We start from the raw sequence: 12,447 nt of genomic DNA, 5'->3' as shown, positions 1-12,447 counted from the left end.
CTTGCCTGATATCTCTATTCTGACTAAACAGGAATATGCTTACAAGTTTACTACACTTACTTGAAAACATGATCTCAGAAATTTTATTCTAGTAGTTGTACAAGCTGTACATCATGAGGATTCAATTTCCCCTCAAAATATCAACAAAAGCTGACAGCACTATGATTTTATTCTGTTTTTGCATGCATATTTTATCATTATTCACATAACGACGAATCTATATACAACAGGAAACTACCACAATTTTGTAGGGATTTGAAGAATTACTATTTCTGTGCTATAGTGTTATTTCACCTTTTTCAGTCAGATAATATGTCTCAGTTCTTATAGATCTCTGTTTAGATCATAACATTCCAAGATGATGAGATTCAAGTTGTCGTTGTTCTAACAAAACTTCCCCATCTTGAGTTAGAAGAATGATGTGTCTCTTATGCTGCATATGTTTTGTGTCAAATCCCGACATTGCAAGAATATTCCATACTACCAATGATCTCCAAATCTTGCACTTTAAATGAATATCATTTATAATTCTGTTCCTAGGCCAGTAAGGTTTCTTCTGTCCCCATGAGGCACTGGACTTCATCTCAGACATACTAGATCCTATGGTCAAGCCATTATTAGGACATTTATTGTACCTCTAGTTTGGCTATCTCCTCCTTTCCCTCCAGTCCAAGCATCTTTAACAGGCTGATGTATTTACTTCTGAAAAAAGATAATTCCAAGATTTAAGAGCAAGATTTCTTTCCACCTACTCATTTATATGCAATAGAGTAACAGGGATCTAAATGTGTTATGCATCATCCAATAATGACATCAATCTTGCTAAAGCTTCATTAAAATGTTTCCTATTACAAAAATGATCAAGCAGATCTGGACCTCCACCCCATTGTTTGCAACTCTGATAGGTCCCTGATGGTGCGGTCTGCTTCAGGTTGAATGTCTGTTGTGTATGAGCATTTAGTGTGGATAACTAATTAATCTAATTAGAACCTTGAGAGCTTTTCAATGCATTTCCCTTGTTGGGCAAGTTGATCAAAGTTGGACTTGTCATCCCCATATGGGATGCGCAGGGATTTCAACAGCATCCAAGCTGTTACCCCTGGGACAAGGGGACTAAATCCATTGGGTCCTAAGGATGAACCCCAAGGTCAATGTCAGTTGCATGTATAAATCGGTCCTTTCTTGCTAAGCAGGTTTTATATAATTATATGGTTAGGATCTCAATAGTTTTTAAATTATGACCATGAGGTTAATTCCCTAAGGTAGGGATGGACCTTTAAGTTATTGTCTGTTTCATTATAAATGTCAATTCATGCCCATTAAATACATGGTGTTAGGGTGGGAGGCTCAATAATTTCTATCTTATGGCCTGGGGGTTAAGTCTTCTGGGCAATGGAAAAACACTTAGGACAGAACCCAATGGTTCCAATATCATTGATCATACATGCCAATTCTCAGACATTTGTGACAAAAACTAGTGAGTTATTTGAAATGTATATAATCTCCAAGCACCAACTTGATTATTAAGAACAAAATTCCAAGTGTTGGCATGATAGTTCAGAGATATTACATGCATACATACACCTGTGTTGTCCATCCATCAACAGTTTAAGTTTCAGCAAGAGAAATATTATGGGAAGTGTTGGATTTTAACAAAATCTTATATAACTGCCCTCAGATTTCCCATCCTCCATCTTCACTAGCCAATGTTCTGATATGTTAACCTATCTACAACTTGGCAAATTGATCGGATATTTCAGCACTTTGTAGTAGTGACATCAGTTTGATTTCACAAGTTACCTCCCTTAGTATGTAATGCCATGTAATGCCAACTAACCAATAGCATTAACAGCAGTGCATTGTACATTGCCTGAAAATGGTGGAGGTAACTGACTTCAAAAGGATACTGCGTAAGCTTAACATCAAAATTCTGGCTACCAACCAGGAGCCATTACCTGTGTATTTGAGGGAAAGGTATATTTGTGCAAACACAGACTGGCAGTGGAAAATCGCTTATTTATGAGTCAGTTCCAGTTATGTGCTCCCCTTGTCTCATTCATTGAGGAACATTGTTCAAATCTGAACAACCTGATTTTGACTGTATGCAGTGGCACTGCATCCAATGAAATTCAAAGACCTGAAGCACTGAAATATCAGATTGATCCTCCAATCTGTAGATAGGTTAACATATTACCAAGGATTGTTGTATCTCAATCCCATCTGATAGGTAACTTATGAGACTTTGAAAACATTTGATTTCCACCATGTCACAACATCATTATCCACCTGGTATTGGGGAATATAGCCATTGCTATTCCCATCTGTCTGTAACATTTGTATTTCCAATATTATGTATATCTGTACAGTGTGCTTAACTTTTGTCTATGATTGTACATTGTACTAAAAGATAAAGGTCATTTGTAAAGAACATATTTACATACCCAGTAGCTAACTTTTGTCCATGACTGTTGGTTATATATAACTTGTTTGTGAGCTTAGAATGTTCTAGAAGCAAACATGTTTACTATTTGATGACATCAGTATGACATATTTAGGTAAAGGGTATATATATATATATATATATATATATATATATATATATATATATATATATATATATCTCTGTGTGTGTGTGTGTACTTGGTAAACAAATAATTAATGCCTGTTTTAAGATCAGTCTGTGGGAATCCTTTACAGTTGTGCTGTGATTTTAGAGGAATAGTATATTTAAATATTCATTAGAATCACTATGTGCTCACTGACTTGTTGGGTTTAATGCCGTTTTTCAGGACATGATAGGCTATGCATGGTGGCCAGTATTAATGGTGGAGGAAGAACCCTGGAAAACCCCGGGAAGAACCACCGACCCATGAGAAGCTACTGGCAAGCTTTCTCACGTACCCACATTGGCCGGCTCACTGACTTGGAATAACACATTTGAATTATTGTGAGCTAATTCAAAGACATTCTGGTTTGCATCACTGTTGTTAATCAGGACATTCCAGACTACTGGAATCCATTTGGAACATCATATACTAGTGCTGAGACAAGTACTATTATTTGCGATTTAATTCACAATACTCTAAGTGTCTTTTAAATTTTCACCTAAGATAAATACATTTTTATTTAATTGTTGGTTTTACTTGTTTCTGTTTCTTAATTTTAAACCTAGTGTCAAAACACCAGAGTGTCTCTCAAACCATTCAGTTTATTTGAACCAAACTTGGTACACCTGTCAACATGCAGCATAGTGGTGCCTTTTGTTTCTTAACAGATTCAGCATTCAGTAATTTCAATTCCAGAAGATATTATGGGATGGATCATTGTCTGCCATCAAAGGCTGTTATTGCCATTTGCCCCTCAACTACCTGGAAGAGTGCTATGAAAATGTACACATGTACAATAATCCTAAGAACTAGTTGGTCCTCTATGAAAATGGTGCCATTTGGACATCTATTATGGCTGCTGTGTCCTTCTCTGAAATCTTGTTCTAGCTACTTCTGAACAGATGCTCATATCAACATGGGGTTTTCACTAAAGAAAAGATGGCTAGTTGGTTGTAAATGAAAATGTTGCTGATCTGACCTCCAATATGGTCACCATTGTGGCCATCTTGAAAATCTTGGTATTACTACTCCTTCTAAACAGAAAGTTATATTGACATGGAGTTTTCATCAGCAGACTTATTATGGTGTCTAGCTGGTCCAAAATAAAAATGGCATTGATCTGACATATGATTTGGCCACCATAGTGACCATCTTGAGAATCCTGTTATGGCTACCACTCCAAAATGGATGGTCATATTGATATGGGGTTTCACCAAAAGACTCCTTATGTTGACTAGTTGGGCCCATAACAAAACTGTGCCAATCTTGCAGCCAATAAGGCCACCAAGATGCTCATATTGAACATTTTGTTATCACAATTTCTCCTCAATGGATGGTTATACTGACATGGGCTTTTCACCAAAAAGACTTCTGACGATGTCCAGTTGGTCTTCCAATATAGTCACCACAGTGGCCAATTTGAAAACCTTGTTATTGTTAAAGAATAATGGAGATTGCTTCAACTCTCAGTGGTTAATAAAAATAAAACGTCATATTTTGGATTTCTGGAAAATCTTTTTGGGTAGATGAGCCTCAGTCCCTTCAAAGGACTCGTATATATGATACCATGGAAAGAAAGTTACAGTATAAGTTGTAAATAAACTTAAAGTAAGGGATATGTCCTCCGTAGATGACTTATATTACAGGAGTTATGGACACTGATATTCAATAACTATAGCTGCTGGATCATAGCTTAAATTGTCTTGATTTCAACTAAATTTGTTTAGCCACGTGGTATACCTGGATATAGTTTCAATGCATTATTTCTAACAGCTAAGTTTTTATGTATACAATACAAATCACCATTACCACTGGAAAAGTAACTGTTATGCTTAACCTCCCACAAACATCTAATCAACCAAACATACCTCTCCCACATTTTGACATAATATTAGCCGTTATTTGACACTAATAAGCCATAGGAATGGATGTTCATTCAAAATATCATTTAAATCAAATACAGTGAAATATGCCTTGATGGACTTATGCTAGTTTAGGACATCTGTAAACCCTCAACTTTTTATACACACTTCAACTTTTCATTTAAAAAAACAACAGCTCTACACAAGGGACAGCACTGTACACTGTATTAGGCTAATAGCTTTCTAATTTGGGGTTGGTAGGAAAACAATAAAATGTCAGATTACCGAAGTTTGCTGTCTGTTCCAACTCCTCTCTTTGTCTCTACCTCCAGAACACTGTAGTTCAGCTTAGGAATGAGAGGCACAATCACCATGATGTTCAACATTGCAACTTTCTCTAAGGTTCGGAAAACTCCTTCAGAATTAAGTTTGAAATATGTTGTAACAAACTGTTCAAGAATTGTCACAATTTGACACCTGTAACAAAACAAAAATCATTTTATGAAGAAGAACAAATAAGGTACATGATAGTAATTTTAAATAATAGCTGTCAGAAGATGACATGACTATTATAACATTTACTGACTGACCAGGATGCATGCATCTCACACATTTTCCTGGTTTTCAGTTATCCATATTTTGTAAGAGTTCAACACGTTTCAAGACTGTTCATGCTTACACTGCACTGCACACTGAAGCGTTATATTTACTTAAGTTAAACTAATGTAGTACCCTTAGAGTAATACCTCCTCCAAGATAAATAATCCCTATTATAACAAATTGAATCAACTTCTTGTACAAGCTACTGGTAACCAACGCATACCTGTCAGGTCTGGGCTGATGGGAAGAAAGAAAGTTTGATTAGATGCAAGGATAAAGAGCATGTACCAAGTCCCTTGATATGACTATGTTAGAAAAAATATTCCACAAAGTGCATTCTTGGCAGTGCATTATGCAAGAGATAAACAATTAACAGGTTTTTATTTCACAAATGATCCAGCAGAATGCAGTTTTCGCTGAAGGGACATTCTGTTTGGCAAACTAAATACATTGGGAAACTAACTGGTAGTTTGCACTTAAAAGCACTACTTTGAACTTATTGACTTGGAGAGAAAAAAAATCACGGGACAAAAACCTGAATACAATATGTAGTGAGTTATATTTCTAACTGACTATGGGTATTGCCAATGAAATATGAAATAAGACAGTAAAATGAGAATCATAATCAATGAAAACACATTTGCATATCTTTAGTACATTCGTCTGTCCTTTCATTATCATTACAAAGCAATCGTGTCCCAGAAACTAATGTAAAAAGTGTATATGATCATTGGAGTAAAAAAAGCACTTAATGCTGACCTATATATAAATATGGAAAACTTTGTGTTCTTTTGTTTTTGTTTTTTGATTATATGACTTTCATTTAATAATTTTATTCTCTACAACATTTGAAAATGTGGGTTGCTAGATTTGTGTACTCAATGCGACTAGAAATGCACATTGCAAGTACCAGGTCACATTTCATCAACTCCAATTTTAATACTCACAATTTCTGAGAAAATAAGTAATTTTCGTATTCATTTCATGCATGTGTCACTCGATCTAACAACGTTTGAAGCTTGCTGTGCTAAGTGGCTACACTTTGTCAACATGATGTTTGCCTCTTGTGATGCTAAAGTGGTTTTCATTGCTTCCACGTAAGGAAAGATATGGATACCACAGGAGTCTGACGTTTTATCAATAAGGTTGGCAATAAGTGAAATGAATAAATGAAGTTTTATCATTTATTCATTGGTAATAAATGAAGTGTTCATTTATATTACCTATAAGGTGATTTCATATTGTCAGAGATTTCGCTGTACTTTATTAATAAAATGTCAGACTCCTGTGACGGATATCAAGCTGATTTTGAAAATAAAAGTATACTACACAAATCTAATCCACTAAGAGTTTGGATTGACTCAGCATATATGTTTATTGTAAGCACCCAAATGATGCATTCTGCACCCTCTGAATATTCTGGTTCGAACTCGATAAATTTAACTCACGATCAGTTTAATTATGACTCAGTTACTTGATTGTTTTGGGCATCAAGTGGTGGCATTGAATTCCCTGGTTTTTCCCAGACTTTCAGCAATATTTGCGAAATTCCAGGACTTTTCGTGAAAAAAATTATCATTTCTCCCAACTTTTCCCAATTTTCCGGTAGCATGGGAACCCTGATAAATGTAAAAATGGATGATAACTGTTTTCTTTACAATAAGATCATGTGCTACAGTTGGTACAATAGAGCAAGAGGAAAAATCTCGTTTTCTAATGTGAATTGATGACATGGAAATAGTTGGCATCTCTTTCACAGCATGTGGAAGGGAAACTGGAGGCTCAGAAGAAAAAAGAAATGGAACCGAAATTCCAAGACAAGTGGATGAGCACCTACAACTGATTATGCAAGGAACCAAAAAGGAGTAATGTTACTGTTCTCTGTCAAGAATATAAGATAATTCTTTAATAATGAAAATGGTTGCATAGGCTACAACCTTGGCTAAATACAGCCTTGTAGCAAATATAATCCTAAGTATAAATATCCCAGGAGACCATTAAATTAGAACCCCTTGATAGTTTCTGCAAAAAACTGAAGCAGATCTCAATCATATCGATGCTTATTTTCAAACCCTAGTAATTTTTAATTAAGATCACCAGCAAAATGGAAAACCAAAACTTAATTTGACAAACCTTCATTTTTAATTTTTGTGTTGAAAAACAAACAAAAACAACAGATTGCAGGAACTGCAAATATTTTTTTTTACCTTTCCTCCACTGGTTTTGTGAAGTTGCGTGAGAACCTATCTTTGATGTGAGAAACCCATGATCCCGCAGCCTGTCAGCATCTGTTGGTGTAAGATGCATGGTGCCAGTACCCAGTCACTAAAAGTCTTGTACCCTATACCCAATGGCACACCTTCTATGACCAATTCCCTAGTTACCAGTGCATAGTACCTGGTACCAAACCTTCAATGACTGTCACCAGATAGATTACCTGGAACTGTTGACTGGTCACCAGGCTATGACTGATCAGATGATGTAGACTTTACTGGGGAGTCTCTGTTCAGGAACTTGATTCAAAATCTACTTCCACATGATGACAATCACACTTCCCTTAGGCACGGCTTGCTTTTGGGGGTTGGCAACTTCTTTATGCCAAGAAGAGCCAATGATTACATCCTCTCAGGAACTGACACCTTTCTTCAAAGAATCAGAGATGGCAACCTGCTTACACTGGGAAGAGCTGCAGACAGCTCCTGGGAATGGATTGAGTCCTGCAGAAATGCTGATTGAAAAAAAGGACCCTTCTTCCTGGCTCTATATGCCTGGTAACTCTATGCCAAGTCCAAAACTTTGTCAGGCCACACTCAATAAATTGGGACTTATGTTATAGACACTGAACTAGTGAGGTGCGGGTCCCTTTCTGACTTTTTATGCCTAAATTTACCAGCACATTTAGAGGTTACTGAAGGCTGAAAAGAATTTTTAAAAAAAAATAAACCAGAGCAACAACTGGGTTGTAATATTAGAGGAATAAACACAAAGAACAGTACTTCAGTAAAGATGTACTCAGGAATGAAATCAATGAAAAGGTGCACAGGTACATGAAAATAATAGCAGGAGAGTAGATAACAAATACAACACAAAAATAGAAATGGTATCAAAAGATGACTTGAATGATGAAGTGTAGAGTGCCAAAGACTTGTGTAGAAATGCATAGAGTCCAGTCAAATAGAGATTTTCCAAATACGAGAAATGCACTGTGAGGTATCAGACTGGAATACTTATATTTTTATTCTGGACCTCCAGTTACTACCAAGAGGAGGTAATAATGTCCTTGGACTGGGTTCTAGCACCAAGAAAATAAATCATAATGTAATAATGGCAGGTAATGTATTGTTCCTGTCAAAATATTCTTTGTATCTAATGACAAGAGCCTCATTTCTTTTACCAATGTTGCTGTTGATTGTCATTCCTCCCTACTGATATTTACCTTGTCATGGAGAAAGATTTTACTATTATTAATATTATTAATTTTTCATGATCTTATTGACTTACTGTAGCTCTTGTTGCTGATGTATACTGTAAGCCTCCAAAAGTTTTTGCAGTAGTGTTGTAGTGCATTGCTGAATGGAACTGGAATCTGTCAGCAAAATATACTCTAGGATGCTGGGCAGCAGTAGTGGACTGTCGCTGTATATGAAAATATTTCTGAATCAACAAGAATTTAAACACCTATTAAAGTATTTTTTTTAAATGCTGCTATTTTAAAGTTAACTTTAAATGTTTTGAATTTTCAAATGCAAGAGGCCTCAGTGGGTCTAAGATTGCTTATTTGGCTGATATATACCAACAAGAATGTATGTCTTCGTTCACTATAAAACTTATGAAATGCTCAAGTATTTTCAAAAATAATGCTTTCTTGAAAAGTTTGGTGCATGACCTATAAGTTAGCATTACCACAATGCTGTTTCCACAATAATAAAACTATAATTTTTCTACACTAGTTTAATATTGTTTATATTATGTATTAAATTAAAACTGTAATTAGTGTTTGAAAGATTTGTGCCTGAAAATGTAAATTCCTAACCTAGTAAAACTGTAGTATTACAGCAATGAAAATCAGAGTCTGCAGTTCATTGCTTGCACTGAATGAACTTGTTTTACATCATGATATCATCACCTGTACACTGAAATTTTGTAAACATGGACTGAACGAAAGACACCTCTTCGCAAAGAATCATAATTATAAATGCACAGACCTTGGAAAATGCCTACATACAATGACAAAGTAACATAAATGCAATTGTGCAGCATTAGTTTGTTTTGATAGAAGCAAATGTAGTCAGATTATTTTTAACATGGAGTCTAACAGCACCATATTGTACATGGACTATATATGGTCTTAATTACCTTTATTTCGATTTTAGTGATGAAGAAAGTAAACCCCAATATAAAAACAATCCGAGTAGGGTATCAACAGTTTACTGGCTTCCTAATTGAAAAGGTGCAAGAGTAACATGCGTTGATCTTGCTGATTACATCTCAAAGTTGTTGTCTCCGTAAGTGTACCTAAATTTAAAAGTTAAGAGCTTTCAAATGCATAAATAATGATAATTTCATCATGTCTCAAGGTTTAAAATCTATTGTGCAATGTGAAAGCAAAATACAAGTGCATTTGTCACAAAATCTGGGTCAGCATTATGGCATCGTATGCTGAAAAGCTCTTAAGTTTTAGTAGGCAGCATGCAAAAATGCCACCAGCCCATTGGTTCAATACCAGCTGATTTCACTGCAGACTAGTGCAAAAAATAAATAGCCAGTCTGTCTGAACAGTTGGAGTTTTAGGTGTATCAAGTAAATTTAATTTACAAATTGTATATTTTGTGATATTAAAAGAAATAATAGAAACCAAATGACAAATAGTGGGAATTGTTTCTGATGACCATTAGCAAATACGGGCAAGATGAAAAGATACTGTAAATGACCTGTCTGTAGTCTGATTTTAAAAAATGCTTGTAACTCCAGTTAAAAACTATTTTGTGTCTATATGATGTGAAGATGTAGAGGCATTTGGATGCCTCAAAGCCACCTGAGGCTAAAAGCCAAGCACAACCAAGGGAAAACAGAACCATTCACAAGGAGTATTAAACTATCAAATGAAAGCGATGTTTTAAAAATAGTTTGGTTATCGAATTTGCATGAAATATAGAAACAGGATACATGTTAAGGCCATGACAATGATGGCAACTGTTCAGCTGCAATCAGCTGATCAATGTGGTTTGCATCTGATCCAATTCTAGCAATCCACTGCTGGAACACATCTTTCTACAGACCTAATTTCATGGGTGTCTGCACTTTGGATACCACAGCCTCATGTTTGGAGGCTCCATCTAGTTCTGGTACTTTCAATGATGACAAGTTGATGATAAACAAGAAAGATAGCAAGTCAATGATAAAGAAGATAGAGATGATTCAGAGGAAGGCTGTTGGAGATATCACACACAGATATACAAGCAGCATCAATGCCATGCCAATCATCCAGCGGGAATTGGTTTAGTCCAGGTGAACAAACTCCAAGCTGACCAGGGTATTCAAGATAACGAACAACCTAAAGGACATATCTGTGAACAAATATCTGATTGTAGCATCTAGCCAAACTAGGGCAAATCACATCAAGAGTTTCATACAGAAGAGAGCAGGGACAAACTTTGTTTTTTAACTTCAGGGACATGGAACAAATTACTAGCAACATTTGCAGAAGCACCTGGCATCACCTGTTAATGTAATCGTCGGCTACAAGTAAGATCGAGTGATTCTCAGGACTGTGCCAGTTGAGGTTCATTTGTCTATTTCATGCCATAGTAGCCGGATTGGTCCGAATATGAAGGGATGAAAAAGAAAAAAAAAACATTGACACTCTTTCACTTATTTCTTCCATTCCTATTACTCTAATACTTGTCCTACCATTATTTATTTTCTATTATCTTGACAGATCACCACCCATTGTTTGACGATATAGATGATGAGGATCCTGATTCTTGTTCTATCATTCAGAGTGATCATCAATGGCAGCAACAGATTCTGATCTGATGCCCAACCCCTATTAATTTATTTATTGTTAGTAATAATTCATCAACTTTTTTTCACTTCTAAAACATGATTTTTAGTGGGTACTTAATTCATTAATGTACCAGGGATTATATATGATATCTTGAAAGGTGGAAAACATTTCTTTGTGTTAAAAATATTTAAAGGTGGGAAACATTTCTTACAGTGTTAAAAATCCTGTTTTGAACTTAAGGGTGGAAAACATTTCGTAGTGTTAAAAATCCTGGTATGAATTTAGAAGTGGAAAACGTTTCTCAAGGTTTTAAAAACAGTGAAAAACATTTCTTAGTATAAAAAAAATCTGGTTTGAATCAACCATAAAATGCTTAAAAATTGGTACATAACAAAAACTGCACATAACAAATTTACTTTTCACAAGTTTTTGCTTACTGATTCCTTAACCAGTCTAACATGTAAATAAAATAACCACTTAATTTTACTATTGCTTTGTAAACAGTTACAACAGCAAGAATAACATGTTATAAATAGTGTCTACAAGATATTGCATGAAGAAAATGTTTGAGGACCAAATGTTTATAGAAATATGTATACATAGTGCATATATGTGATTCATTTTTCAGCTTGCCAACAACATATGTGGATGACCACAAATTAAAAAACCTTACCCTTAACTTCAAGAAAGGGGATATTTCAGTTGCATCTTTGCACAAGAAACAAACTTGTTTAAATCATGATCAGAGAAGGCTGGATGAAAATTATGCAGCTTATAACTGATATACAAGATTCCTTCTGGTGGAAACCAAATGCTGATATTACTTCCCAATTTGAAGATGTAACAATAAAGATTTTCAAGATGGCTGTCATGGTGGCCATAATGAACATCAGATTGGCACTGTTTCCAGTTAAGATCAACTTGACATCATAAGAATTCTTTTAATGAAAAACCCATGCTGATATGACCATTGATTCACGAGAAGTAGTGACAACAAAATTTTTAAATGGCCATTTTGGCAGCTATGCTGAATATCAGATTGGAATCAATTTTATATAGAAACAAGCAGACATCATAAGAAGTCGTAATTTAATTTATACAATTTTCTTCAAAGAATTATTGACAAGAAGACTTAGGTCAACTTAAATTTTCCTATCTCTTCTTTGACTCTGAACTTTGTGCCTGCAATGTTTTATAGACCAAAAACAAATTAAGTATGAAACTTAAACTAAAGAATACCTCTCTCAAGTTTTATTGTCACTTTTTTCTGTCAGGATTTTACGGAGTGATGGCCTGTGTTTTACTTATAGCCCTGTCCAATGTTTCTTCAGTTTACATATTTGCCATATAGACACATTGTTCATTTGTTGAT

The 12,447-nt window shown here is 35.2% G+C and overlaps 1 protein-coding gene across 3 annotated transcripts in view; it reads right to left on the bottom strand.

Annotated features, from left to right (window-relative positions):
* Positions 1-151: 151 nt before the first annotated feature.
* The window catches only part of LOC149805383 (protein MMS22-like), a 121,020-nt gene continuing 108,724 nt past the window's right edge, over positions 152-12,447 (bottom strand). For 2 of the 3 annotated variants that reach the window (XM_089949877.1, XM_089949881.1), the window contains exons 34-37: positions 10,789-10,860; positions 8,570-8,704; positions 4,754-4,945; positions 152-702 (exon numbers count right to left, since the gene is read on the bottom strand). In XM_089949877.1, the coding sequence (XP_089806003.1) occupies positions 627-702; positions 4,754-4,945; positions 8,570-8,704; positions 10,789-10,860 (475 nt within the window). In that variant the 3' untranslated portion in view covers positions 152-626. The remainder of the gene's footprint in view (positions 703-4,753; positions 4,946-8,569; positions 8,705-10,788; positions 10,861-12,447) is intronic. The other variant, XM_089949883.1, reaches the window with a different exon arrangement.

This window comes from Sinohyriopsis cumingii, chromosome 2 (genome assembly GCF_028554795.1).
Source record: "Sinohyriopsis cumingii isolate HCF-2022 chromosome 2, ASM2855479v2, whole genome shotgun sequence".
NCBI classification, from domain to species: domain Eukaryota; kingdom Metazoa; phylum Mollusca; class Bivalvia; order Unionida; family Unionidae; genus Sinohyriopsis; species Sinohyriopsis cumingii.
Note: the sequence above shows the minus strand (reverse complement) of the source record. Positions and strands in the feature narration are given on the sequence as shown.